Source organism: Gopherus evgoodei, chromosome 10 (genome assembly GCF_007399415.2).
Source record: "Gopherus evgoodei ecotype Sinaloan lineage chromosome 10, rGopEvg1_v1.p, whole genome shotgun sequence".
Lineage (NCBI taxonomy): Eukaryota > Metazoa > Chordata > Testudines > Testudinidae > Gopherus > Gopherus evgoodei.
In genome coordinates this window covers 31,832,850-31,846,755 of record NC_044331.1, presented here as the reverse complement: position 1 = coordinate 31,846,755, position 13,906 = coordinate 31,832,850, and the positions used below count along the sequence as shown (strand labels likewise).

Here is a 13,906-nt window from a genome sequence, read left to right as displayed (position 1 = left end):
TAATTGGCTAAAATAACAGGTTAAATGTGGAAAATTCAATAAATACTTTTTTGAAAAGTCCTTGTCTAAAAGTTCTCCTGATTTAAGCTCCTGTTTGAAGAACAGTGTTAGCCTGGTGTTTTCACATCTATCTGCAAAGCAAAAGTCACTACACCAGAAAGCCACTATCTAAAGCTGTGATTCTGATTGAGGCTCCCAAGCTGCAAGCAGCTGCTCAATGTGTCTCTCAGCTCTCTGCAGCACATGATAGTAAAATATTGTGTAATTTAATTATTAGTTGGGATACTTTTACTACAGTACCAATTGTATTTGATAAAATACTTGGTCAGTATATATACACACACACGCACACAAATTTCCCATCATACTATTTAAATATGAATGTATAGTAAATGAAACAACGAATTCACACTACTGTGGCTCTTTGGGGTAATGTTAATTGCTAATTTGGCTCCTGAACCACTGAGGTCTCCCTGATCTAAAGCCAATGTATAGAGGGCAGAGATCAACAATCACTTGTGCTGCTTTTTAATGTTTTGAAGACATCTTGTTAGTATCACTGTAATCAGATTATAATTTGAGGATTTTCAGCCTGGCCTTTTTGGGAGAAGTGCATTTTTCAAACGGTATTTGGAGGAAAGGGATAGAAATATGATGAATAGGTTGCTTATGGTTACATCAAAAGGGGCTTGAAGAGGGAAATAAAACTAAGAATTTGGGTAGTTTCAAATCTTGAGCAGAGCACAAGTGGTGGAAGGAGGATACAGGAGCAAAGCTGTGCAGGGCCTTAAAGGCCAAAGAGTTTAACTTTTTGTAGAGTTGGAGGCAGAAGCAGACAAAGCAAAGTATGCATTGTTCTGGCACCATTTTAGACTAACTGAAAAGCGGGTAAGCCTAGAGCAAAAGCTTGCCCTTGTCAAAAAATATTTAACCTTAAATTGATTCCTTTATCAATGAAATTTTAACTAGCTAAAATGAAATGAGCACTTTTTAAATCTGCACCAGTCTTAATCAGGCTAGAATATCATATTAGTGCACTGTAGTGAGCGTTTGAGAACTGGTTATCATGAATACATTGTGAAGAACAAATACAAATGTCTGACTGCACAGTGATTATAAAATGCACTGGTGCTGACAGGACAATGCACTACAGACTTAGCAGCAAGAAGGGCAGTGAAGAACACTGAGCCTTCTTACAAGCCCCGTATTGATCATATTAAAAGAAAATGTGCATACATGTATTTATTCAAGTGGCTCTTCCATCTTTCAGCTGCACTTCCAAATCCCCCTCCCCCCCCCCCGCTGTGGTATTCAGTTTTGTAAAGCATATAGCACTCTAACCCTTCAGCTTGAGTGGAGCTGAGCCACTTTCAGGCTTAATGATGCTGTGCCAGTGCGAATATAGTGTAAAATATCATGTCACAAAGTCTCCCATGGCCCGGGACTACCATGGGCCACCTTCTCTATTACTTGGTTTTTAGAGGCCAGGTCTGCCTGATGCGCTCTTGGGGCTATGTCCCTCCCTTCCTCCCCTCCGCTAATTTACAAGGCTCACTTGTACCCTGTTCAAGTTGGAGCTGGTGGAAGGCGGGCAAAAGCCCAGTACCAACGTTTATAGATCTCCGCTGCACAGTCCATCCTTTGCCTGCGAACTCCAACCGGGTTCTACTGCCCTGGGCTATCCCCGGCCCGCCCCGCTCCCATTCGCTCAGCAGGGCGGGCACGAGATAACGTGGGCGCTGGATGTCACAGCCGGCGCGGCGCGGCCCGTTGTGCCTCTTCCCCCGCCCCACGGGAAGGGAACCGGCCCGGCCCGCACACTCAGCCTCGCCCTACGCTCGGTAACCCCTGGGCGGGCTCGGGATCACGCACGTCCCTCCGCACGGGGGCTTAGGATCCGCCCTGCGCCCCAAGGAGACGGCCCGTGGCCCATCCCCCGGCGGTACCCAGCAAGCCGCGTGCTCCGTACCCGTGGCTTTTCAGAGCTTCCGGTTCCGGTTCATTTTCTCTGTTTCCGGGTTAGAGGTGTGAGGTCGTTCAGCTGTTGCGGACGGTTAGAGCGGGAGGGGCAGGGAGCCGCTACCGCCCTGGGAGGGATTTACCCCCAGCAGGTGCGTCCCGCCACCGGGCAGGAAACGGTGAAGGGGGAGGGGGTCTGTGAGATAGGACTTGGCAGAGCCGAGTCTCGTTCCCTGGGCGCGAGCAGCCCTTTCCCGGTGCGGGCTGGGCGCTGTGCCTGTGGCCAAGCTGGAGAGTCCAGGGGGAGCAAGGGAAATGTGGTCTCGGGAGAGGTGCGGACCTTGCTTTGGCTAGTCTTGGGAAGGGACGTCTCAGTGAGAGTGGGGGGACTCCTAGTCTTCAGAGATGTTAGTCTAGGGGTCAGTTCTTCTCCATGTCGGCTGAAAGTGGGACAAGAAGTAACAGGCTCCATCTGGAGCAAGGGAGGTTTATGGTAAATATTAGGGAAAAGCCTCCTCACTGTAAGAGTATTTAAGGCAGGGACGGGCAAACGTTTTGGCCTAAGGGCCGCATCAGGTTTCGTAAATTGTAGGGCTGGTTAGGGGAGGGGGGTGTGGTTTGGCCCCCATCTCCTGTCTGCCCCCCCCCTTCTGCCCTGGGACCTCCTACCCCATCCAATTCTTTCTATCCTTTGACTACCCATGGAATCCATGCCCCTGACTGCCCCCCTGCTGCCCTATCCAATCCTTCCTGACTGCCCCCCCCCGATCCCTGCCCCTATTCAACCCCCTGTTCTCCCCCTCCCTGACCACTGCCCCTAAGTTGCCTGCTATCTATCCAAACCCACCTGCTCCCTGCCTCCTTACCATGCTTCCTGGAGTGCTGGCGGTGCTACAGCCGCACTGCCCAGCTGGAGTCACGCCGCCGCCGCCACCACCACCACCACCATGCAGCAGAGAGTACCAGATCAGGCCAGGGTCTGCAGTTGCCCTGCCCTAGGAGCTCACAGTTCTGCTGCCCAGAGCATTGTGCCAGTGGTGGAGCGAGCAAGCTAGCTGAGGCTGTCCAGGAGGAGGGACAGTAGGGGAGGGGCTCATGGCCAGGCAGGATGGTCTCGCAGGCTGTAGTTTGACCACCTCTGATTTAAGGTCTGGAGCAGACTTCCCAGGGAGTTTCTGGAGTCCCCGTCAGAATTAGGGAACAGGTTGAACAAACGCTTGTCGGGATGGGCTAGGTTTACTTGGTCCTGCCTCAACTCAGGGGCTGCATTATCAGACCTTTCAAAGCCCCACATTTTGATGATCTAAGTGCAGTGATTCTTGTGAGGAGGAAGGAATGTGCCTCCAACACTACACCAATCCCTTAACATTAGTCCCTTTTGCCAGATTATCTCTTCTCTTTTGTTCTGTGCAATGTTCTGTGTGCTTGGCATTGAGCTTTGCCTAATGAGAGAAACAAAATATACATGATATGTTAAGGTTGTAGCAAGTGCTCCTTGTTCCCTTTGTAACCTACATTAATGCTGTTAAAAGACTAGCTCTTTATATTGCTTATAAGGCTAAAAATGGGGTGAACATAACCCAACAGCTAACTATTTGCTGTTAGGAAGAACTTTGATTGTCATGGTTGTTATAGGGGTGCTAAATTTTCCTCTGAAGAATCTAGTCCAGGCCAGTACTCTTTTCATGGGTAAGGGGTATAAGATTTCAGTCTCTGATGATGTTCACTGATTCTGTAAGACAATTGTGTGTTTGTTTGTTTTGAGTAAAGACTTCAGTATTAAAAATACTCATCAATAATTCCAACAGTAAGCAAATAAAGTATTTCTTAATGTAAAAAAGCAGCATCTTGATATCCTTTGTAGATAACTCATAAGTTTTTTTTTTTTCTCAGAGCTGGGCTGGTGACGATGGATGAGGCAAGGTGTTAAAAAACTTATGTTAAATCAGCCATATCAGTTCTGTTGAAAATTTGAAGGTGGTGAGAATTTGAGCAAACTGGTATTGGAAAAAATCTGCATAAAGGAACTAGTGAAATATAATTAAATACTTACCCAAAGTAAAAATTAATAATATTGAAAAACATTCTGAAAGGATGATATAGAGTAGCATTAAATTCCTAATTTGTCTGTTCAGTTATTGTTTTTCTTCCATCGTGTAATGCAAAATTTGACAACTTATAGCTAATATTTTTTAAATAGCAAAGAATTAAGCTATATCCAATTTGACGTCAAAGACGTTCTGCTTGATATTAATTGTATGGTCATTTTTTCCTCTGTTGCTGCTTTTGATTATTTTTTTTTCTGTTCCGAATTCCACTGCATAGCTCAGTAATTGTCGTATTGGATTTTCTAGGCCTTCAATGAAAGCGTGAGACGTACTGGCTGTTTCATAGCTGTGGATGATCAGTAACACTTCTCTTCTTTATAAACCATGGCGTATCAACTTTATAGAAACACCACATTGGGGAACAGCCTTCAGGAGAGCTTGGATGAGCTCATACAGGTGGGAGACAAGTAGCTTAATGTGAAGTGTGATTGAGCAGTGAGCTAATAGTTTAACTAAATTTCCAAACTACTCAGCTAGACAGTATTAAGTACTAAAAGCCCTGAACTTCAAATGCAGGTATGTGACTCATTTCTCTGTAGCTGTTCACTTAAAGTCAAACTGTCATATGAAGTTAAAAGTAAAAATTAAAACTGCCATTTAGTATTTCATTGAAATATGAACGCAAGTTTCTCACTTGAGTACTTGGGCTGAAGAAAAGCATCTTATGCAGATGAAGTGGCCACCTTTTGTGTGTCTTAATAAATGAACATCTGACCTATAACTTGAAACTACCTATTTGATGTTGCTATTCCAGTCATCCATAATGAATACTTAGCACAGGTGGTTTTCCCCAGTATCTTCAATGTAACAAAAACCTCTAGAATAGCAAACTTGGAATGGGGATCTATGGCCAATGGGAGCTTCAGGAGAGGTACCCACAGGCAAGGGCAGCGCGCAGAGCCCTCTGCGCACCCTTCCGCCTCCACCCCCCAGGGGCCGCAGGGACGTGGTGCCAGCTGCTTCCCAGAACAGTGGCGGGGCCGAGGGCAGGCAGGCGGGCAGCCTGCCCTGGTCCCAGTGCGCACTGCTGCGACCCCAGAGCTGCTCCAAGTAAGCAGGGCCAGGCCAGACCAGAGCCCGCACTCCGAACTGCTCCTGCACCCCATACCCCAGCTCCCTCCTCTGAGCCCCCGACAGCACCCTGCACCCCAACTCTATGCTCTGAGCCCCATGCTGCACTATGGGCCCTTTCCTGCACCTCAACCCCCTTCCCTGAGCCCCCTCATACACGCCTCCTCTGCCCCAACCCCTTGCCCTGAGCCCCTTCCTGCACACTGCACCCCCCAAACACACACCCTGAACTCCCTCCTGCACCCCAACACTCTGCTCCAGCTCTCTGGCAGTTGCAGGGACATGGTGCCAGCAGGGCCGATGCTTCCATTTAGGCGACCCAGGTGGTCACCTAGGGCACCAGGATTTGGGAGGGCAGCATTTTGCCACCCTCGGCTGCAATTCGACGGTGGGGGGGTCCTTCCACGCTCTAGGTCGTCGTCGGCAATTCTGCGGCGGGTCTTTCACTCACTCAGGGACCCGCTGCCGAAGTGCCCCGAAGACCGGGAGCGCAGAAGGATCCCTCCTCCCCCCCGCCGCAGAATTGCCGTCAACGACCAGGAGAGCGGAAGGACTCCCACCTAGGGCGCCAAAAACCTTGGTGCCGCTCCTGGGTGCCAGCCGCTTCTGGGAGCGGTGCGGGACCTGCAGTGCCACAGGGGTGGCAATCCCGTGGGCTGGATCCAAAACCCTGAGGGGTCAGATCTGGCCCACGGGCCGTAGTTTTCCCACCCCTGGTCCAGAGTGAATTGACAGTTTTGATGTGTTGAAATCTGATGTTAATCCCTAGTCTTGTATGTCGTCAAGGAGGCTGCAGGCCATGGGTGCAAAGACAATTCAAATGTGGGAATTACTGCATGTTTTCTGGAAAATTCTCTCTGCATGTTGGTCACATTTGTCTCCTCCACAAAGTTACAAAAACTAACAAATTTCACCTTATTCCATTTTCCTCATTATATATTTATGACTTTATATTTATTTCCAATAAAGCTACTAGAAAAGCTAATCTATATCTTGAGGTTTGTTACATGAAAGCTTTGCGCTGATAATCCATTTCATGCATTTTTGAGTCAGTTGTAAAGTCCAATTTTATTTTTTTTTAAACCATAGTCTCAGCAGATCACCCCTCAACTTGCCCTTCAAGTGCTACTTCAGTTTGACAAGGCTATAAATTCAGCATTGGCACAACGGGTTAGGAACAGAGTCAATTTCAGGGTAAGTGCACTAAATACTAAAGTCCCCATCTAACTGGTACTCTTCATCAGTGTTCAGACACTGCATTGAGAACTATAGGCTTGTTATCTCTGTCTGCTATGGATGGAAACATGTCTTTTAAGGATCCGCTTTATTTCTGAAAATAATAGTTATGGTACGCCACATGTGCTATCTGTAGCACAAGTTGAACTAGATTCCTGCTTGTTTACATAGTCATAATAGGTTGCCTATCTGCAGGCTGTTTGAGTTTCCTGTAGTTGTCGCAATTCTTCCGTGGACTCTTCCAAGAAATACAGCAGCCAGAAAGTTGACACGGATTTAGAAGAAAGGTAGTGGAAAGTGAGATCCTGCCAGCTCTACATGAAATTAGTTGCTGGTATTCCAAAATGCTCTAAAGATAATTCATTCTTCCTAAATCATTAGTGTAAAACTGCAATCAGAGGCAAAAATAGCTAGGAAAATATGCATAACGGGATAGGTGTCTGCATAACATTTTAATCATTTAAACACTTCAGAGAGGAGTGTTCAGTCACCCTCTTCCATGCATCCCTTCTTGCTTAGTTTAACTGTTTTGTACATATGGCTTGAACTACTAGCTAATGTTGCCTATAATGGTAAGGCATTCGCCTGCAAGGTCTGAATTATGAATGCCAAATAGAGATTTTGGGTTTCTGTTGTGGGCATTTTCATTTCTGGTTGAGCTCAGTATTTGGAAGGCAGACAGTTTGTAAATTCCATGACTCAATGCACAGAAATGAGATTGAATGAACTACTTTATTTCATGTCAGTGTTTCAGTGAATACCAGAATAGCCTGATGTTTCAGCAGTGAAATTTGCAAGAATATTTCATTTTCCTGTTGCCTGAGAAAACCAGTTAGCAGCAGCATATGCTACTCCTGGGGAAATTCTGTGCATGTGCAGAATTTACCCTTCTCCACCCCCACCCCTACCCTGCAGATTTCTTTGCTTCCCTGCAGAAAATGCCTTTCTGACAGGGAAGCAAAGGGAAGCCACAAAAGCGAACATGTGACCTTCCCCAGCAGTATGTTTTGGGTGCCAGGGCAGCTGCCAGAGAGGTAAAGCAGTGTAGGTCAGGACTGGGGAAGACCCAGCTGGTGGCTGCTGCCCTGCACTGGGCTCAGCTGCTAGTCCTGGCTGGGCTGGGGAGGACAGTACTTCCTCTTCCCCTGCATGATATCAGGGCCGGGTCAGACCCACCCCCAGATTTCTCCCTCAGACCCTCCTGCCAAGCCTCATCCCCCTGCACTGAGAACCCCCCCGATGACCCCTACCTGGACCACACCAACAAGCCACCCACACACAGATCCCTATGCCACTGAGCCCCAACTAGCTGCACCTGAATCCCCACCCCACTGAGCCCCATTCCCCCTGTACCATCTGAATGAGCAACCCGGATCCCCACCCCACTGAGCCCCATTCCTCCAACATCTGGATCCCCCATTGAGTCCCTGACACCCAGACTCCCTGCTGAGCTCTATCACACCCAGAGGTGTCCCCCTCCCCCTGCCGCCCAAACCACCTTTACCTGGATCCCCCTGCGGAGTCCCATTACCAACAAGCCCCTGTGCATCCAGCCTTGGAATAAGGGTAACAGTTAATGTCATGATAATACAGTGCAGAAAACTGTAAACTCATAAGCTCTCCAACCACTGTACTTTATCATTTTGAGTAGGTCATGTTAAACTCATTGTACAAGTTTTCTATCATCTGCCAAATTAATAAAACTTAATAATTTTCATAGTCTGCCTTTGAGATACTTTTGATATTCATTCTTCTGTTTTGAATACTCTGGAGCAAAGAAATGTTCATGATTACTGAAATAGACTTTAGAAGTGAAACAGTTTCTCAAATGTCAGTCTGAATTTGATTTTCAGAGAAGGTCCAGCATCATAAATGAACCAATTTAAATCCAGAAACACTGGTTGAATTAACAGGTGTATAGCATGTGTTTTAAATGAAAATAAAAATCTTTCACACACTGAATCTAAATCAGCAAGTAGCCTCAAGTAAAAGTCATCTGAGATGAACTGTACATGAATTATGTGTTTTTGACTTAGTAAATGGTATAAAATATATAGGAATGTACAAAAAAGTAACAAACTCCTGTCATTTATTCAGAAAACAAAAATACACCTCTACCTCGATATAACGCTATCCTCGGGAGCCAAAAAATCTTACCGTGTTATAGGTGAAACCATGTTATATCAAATTTGCTTTGATCCACTGGAGTGCGCAACCACCCCCTCTCCTCCCCCCCCGGACCACTGCTTTACCACGTTATAGCTGAATTTGTGTTATATTGGGTCGTGATATATCGAGGTAGAGGTGTAATCATCAATTTCCATCTCGGGTCACGTAGCTCTGCTTCCCTGTGTGTGATTCCCCTGTCCTGTCATTCATCCTAACAGTGTTAACACTTTTACCAGTGGCTCTCAAACCTTTCCAGACTACAGTTCCCCTTTCAAAAGTCTTTGTCTTGCGTACCTCAAGTGTCACCCCCACTTAAAAACTACTTGCTTACAAAATCAGACACAAAAATACAAAAGGGTCACAGCACACAATGACTGATAAATTGCTTACTTTCTCATTTTTACCATATAATTCTAAAATAAGTACAATATTTATATTCTAATTGATTTACATTTCACTGTATAGTATATAGTGCAGTAGAAACAAGTCATTGTCTGTATGAAATTTTAGTTTGTACTGACTTTGCTAGTGCTTTTTATGTAGCCTGTTGTAAAACTAGGCAAATATCTAGATGAGATGATATACCCCATGGAAGACCTCTGTGTACCCCCAGGAATACGTGTACCCCTGGTAGAAACCACTAACTTATACTACTGTGGTATTCAGAAAGTCAACAGGAGAAGTGACTGTTTTTTTGTCACACAGAACTTTAATCCTGTTTGAAGGACTCAGTAAGTGAAAGGCTTATAAATGACCCATAATCTCCTCTTTACATAAATCTTGCTGAAGCCTATGACCTCATTCTTCATGTACTTTGAAAAACTCATAACCGTTTCAGAAGGTTGGCTGTTTTGTAGGATATTCTTCCTTACTTGCTTAATGTTATTGTATGAAGCTGGTGATTTCTACCACTTGGGGGCACTCAAATTACACCATTTTCCTCAGATTTGCTTAAATCTATGTTTCTTATATTTTATGCTTGCATGTTCTGGCTCACAGCTTAGTAAAAGAAGCACATCCAATCTGGTTATAAATACAAAAGCACCTACTTTAAATTAATGAATATCAGTAAACTTTTTAACTATTTTTAGAAGCAGACAAGATGACAATTTTTCAAATGTTAAGAATTTTTTAGCTATAGCTACAAGAATAACTTTATTTCTGTTACTGTACTGGAGATCGTTTGAAAATAGTTTTTTGTTACATCTTTCTTTTAAAGGGCTCTCTGAATACATACAGATTCTGTGATAATGTGTGGACTTTTGTACTGAATGATGTTGAATTTAGAGAGGTAACTGAACTCGTGAAAGTGGATAAAGTGAAAATTGTTGCATGTGATGGAAAAAGTAAGTATAGTTCTGAACCATAGTATACATATTAGGTTAACAGAGATAAGACTTGAACGATATTATGAAATACATTTTGTGCAGCCAGAGTTCTTAAATAGTGTATGATTGGAGCTATCTTCTACCTCTGGTTACATCCTACATAACTCAGACTAAAACAAGAGTGCACAACCCTCCTGCACACATGCAGAAATTAGATGATTAATTCAGATGAGCAAATTATAAGTGTGTTCTGCATTGCATTGTCTTATTTAAAGCTGCTATTTTAGTTAAAGCTGACTTGGGACTGGATTTTTAGTGGTGTATGAATAAGCATAAATATGCTTGTGACAAGCCAAAGTATTACCAAAGATAAATGTGACTAGGCCTTAATGGTCACTAGTTACTAAATTATATAAAACAATTACAGTAACAAGATCGGAATGACTTCTTCTTCTGGTTATCAAAATGCCACTATGAAATATTGAAGGTCTAATCCAAAGGATGAAAAGTGCCACTGTTTGTTCAACAGCAATACGTAACTAATAAGGGCATTGTTGGAAGCCTTTGAAACATCACTTCCATTCTTAGGGGACTGACAGATCCCAGGATTTGAGAAATGTTGTCTTTTTAGTATTACAGACCAAGTACTGTAATTTGCACTCCATGACTTGACTGCCACATAGGTACTGTCCATGGAAGGTCATTAGCGCATACATTCTCTCTACTTGTCTGACTTGTTTAGCCAAATGTTCTGTTGAAATGCTTTACCAAAGAATAACCTTTTATAGTTTCTAGTTGCTTAAGATTCCTTTCTTAATACAGTAAAAGGAGGAAGTGAGAACAGAAAACCTTTTATAGTACATCCTTTTTTTAAAAAAAGTGTTGTGTGTGGAACTGATCCTTTAGGGTTCTCTGGGCTTGGCATTATTATAGTGATGTTTTTAGACTAATTGATTCTCAACAATTGATAAGTCATTTCATACAAGTACCTTGTCTTTAATGTTGGCACGCATGTCACCTTGATTTACCTGTTTATTGTAGCAGTTAAAGGAAAGCTAATTTTCCATGTCTGAATAACTTCCATTTATAATATCACAATATAAGTACCGGATTTGAAGACCACAGTACCATAAAGTTGCTGACAGTGTCTTTAGTATTTTTCAGCAAGTAGTAAGCTTCTTAAAATAAGGACTCTCCTATCCATTGTTATCTTGTCTTGTAGTCAATAACTAGATTACTCATTTGTCCCACGGCACCAGGAGCAAGAGAGAGGTAATAGTAGCAAATATAGGAAATAGCTATATCAGCTGGCTACCTCTTTCTTACAGAATACACTGTTGCTTGTGTGTTTAAGTAATTCAGCTTTATAAAGAACTCTTATGTCTACATATTTTAAATCTGTTAAATGCACCATTGCCTAGACTCAACAAAAGCCTGTATGTTGTCACTTACCAGACATCTGATATCCTATCTCTTGAACAGACTACATGGCCTTCTAGCACTTGCATGCCCCGAGAGCATATCTTGTGAGCTGGCTGGAATCAAGTGTTTAAGTATATTACTCCAATTTAGAGCAAACTTGCTTCAGTTTTTAAAAATGGGGACTTAATAGCAAACCCTGTATGGGGACAGAGAATTGTTGTGTTCAAAGTTTTCATTACTGCTAACCAAGTAAAATAACATAATTACACCACACTTTCTTCCTGGCAATGAAGGAGGATACATATGGAAACAAAATTATCCAGGTGTGGTGCTGTTTCAGCTTTTATAATACAGACTCTAAATTGTTGTATTTTGAGGTCGGCAGGGAAACATTTACCAAAATAGAGTGTTAATTTTTTGTTAAGATGTTGCAAAGTTGAGTACGAGTTATCTGTATTTATTTATACACTTTCTTTCTTTTCTAGATACTGGTTCCAATACTGCAGAATGAATAGAAATGTGTTTTTGTGCAACATTTTCTGTTGATATGCAGCACTTTCTGGAGAGGAGCATGGAAAAGGACTGTTCATAATTTATTCTAGTGATGCAGACATGCATTAATCCATGCTAGAATGCATCGCTGAAAGGCAGTGAAAAGAAATATCTTTCTGTAGCATTACTTCAATTCACCTAAAAGGGCATGAAGAAAACAATGTTACTTTTTTAAATGACAAAACAAATATTGTTGCCTTTTTTTGTTCAAAGTAATTTCTCTAATAAACTTTTATTTAAAATTTTCTAGAGAAGTGAGTGATAATTAGAAAGGTGTTTAGTGGAAGCAACCTCCCTCACAAAATTACCCTAAGGCTTAGGCAAACTACTCTTGGAGTAGCGATGAGAAACACGATGTAGAGGCATGCCGCTCTAGCTCACTAATACGAATGTGGCCCACATAACTGAAACAAACGGGGACGCTTGGTGGTGGTTAGAGACTAAATAGTCTTGGAGCCTGACATACTGTCACCACTAGAAATGATTGCTATAAATGGGGTGGGGGCACATTAGCAATAGTTTGTACACTTGCACTGCAGTATGTTGTGTTGTGCCTGATTCTGGAGTAAAATCTTTCCATTTGTAGCATTGTCGGTTTTGCACCCTTTAAAAACCCTGCATTAACTCACATATTAGAAAATGAGTGTCATGGGCTTAACCAATGGAGTGAAAATGATTAAGTCCAGTCCCATGAAAACATTCTAAATTCTCAAATGTTAGGAATGTATAGAATTTCTCACTTATTTTATTCAAGCTCTGGTCTTTTATATTTGACTGAACACTTATTAAACTTCAGTACAGTGCTCTACTGAAACTCTGTTAATGTTCAGCTATGAATTTTTAAAAAATCCTATTTAATACTCCATCTCAAGCTTTAAAATTACTCTTCATGTGATTTGGATAAGACAAACAGGGATTTTTTTTGTGCGTGAGGCAGGTCCTTTTGGAATCTGAAATGTCACAATAGAAAAAAGCTCTGGGAATAGTTGTGTAAGTTTATTCCCTCTATTAACTAACTCTGCTGGATCTATAGGAAAATATTTTTAGAATGGGGAATTATGCCTTGTTTAGAGGCATTAAAACGTCCAGAGAACGCATCTCCCGTTAAACCAACTACAATATTTTAGAAAATTCTTTGTTGAATTTTGAACCAAAACTACTTTTATGCCTATGCTTAATAGTATATACTTTTTGTATTTATAATACAATTACTATCCCTCCTTATTCACCACTTGAGATCAGCTGTAGCTTTTTGGATTAGGCTATATAAGAAAAGGACATGGAAAGACAGTTATAGAAAGTGGAATGACTTGTAATAGTGATCATAATAAAAATAATATACCATGTTGATTGCCATAGCAGTGTAAGTTCTACTAACTTGTGTAAAGGCTTATTTGGGGTTACATCAAAAACAACAACTTGGTGGCTATATATCTGTGCTTGTATCAAACCAATTTTCAGCAGATAGCACTAATCCTTCTAGTTCCTTGCTTGGCAACCTAAGCCTCAAACTGATGCTGTAGCTACAGGCATGTGTAGTGCTTATACAAAATGGACATATGTAGACACACCTAGAATCATAGACTTTAAGGTCAGAAGGGACCATTATGATTATCTAGTCTGACCTCCTGCACAATGCAGGCACAGAATCTCACCCACCCACTCCTGTATCAAACCTGTGTCAGCCATTGAAGTCCTCAAATCATGGTTTATAGACTTCAAGGTGCAGAGAACCTTCCAGCAAGTGAACCGTACCCCACGTTGCAGAGGAAGGGAGAAACCCTCCAGGGCTTCTGCCAATCTGCCCTGGAGGAAAATTCCTTCCTGATCCCAAATATGGCGATCAGCTAAACCCTGAGCATGTGGGCAAGACTCCCCAGCCAGACCCCCAGGAAAGAATTATCTGTAGTAACTCATCCCACCCCATCTAACATCCCATCACAAGCCATTGGGCATATTTACCGCTAGTAGTCAAAGACTAATTAATTGCCAAAATTAGGCTATCCCATTATACCATTTCCTCCATACATTTATCAAGCTTAGTCTTGAAGCCAGATATGT

General features: G+C 42.7%; 1 protein-coding gene across 2 annotated transcripts; it reads left to right on the top strand.

Moving 5' to 3' along the window:
* Window positions 1-2,005: 2,005 nt before the first annotated feature.
* GTF2A2 (general transcription factor IIA subunit 2) lies at window positions 2,006-12,089 on the top strand. 2 transcript variants are annotated; one of them, XM_030578647.1, is made up of 5 exons: window positions 2,006-2,111; window positions 4,314-4,463; window positions 6,228-6,332; window positions 9,763-9,889; window positions 11,779-12,088. In XM_030578647.1, exons 2-5 carry the CDS (start codon window positions 4,392-4,394, stop codon window positions 11,802-11,804), a joined length of 330 nt encoding a protein of 109 aa, XP_030434507.1. In that variant the 5' UTR covers window positions 2,006-2,111; window positions 4,314-4,391; the 3' UTR covers window positions 11,805-12,088. The 2 variants fall into 2 exon arrangements, with proteins under 2 accessions (XP_030434507.1, XP_030434508.1); XM_030578648.1 differs by lacking the exon at window positions 2,006-2,111 and adding an exon at window positions 2,173-2,291 and having other exon boundaries at window positions 11,779-12,089.
* Window positions 12,090-13,906: the final 1,817 nt, after the last annotated feature.

Excerpts from the sequence above, each read along its gene's own strand:
- GTF2A2 (XM_030578648.1), top strand. The coding sequence starts at position 4,392 with ATGGCGTATCAACTTTATAGAAACACCACATTGGGGAACAGCCTTCAG. Across the intron at positions 4,464-6,227 it reads GCTTGGATGAGCTCATACAG|TCTCAGCAGATCACCCCTCA; the intron begins GTGGGAGACAAG and ends TTTAAACCATAG. Across the intron at positions 6,333-9,762 it reads GGAACAGAGTCAATTTCAGG|GGCTCTCTGAATACATACAG; the intron begins GTAAGTGCACTA and ends TTTCTTTTAAAG.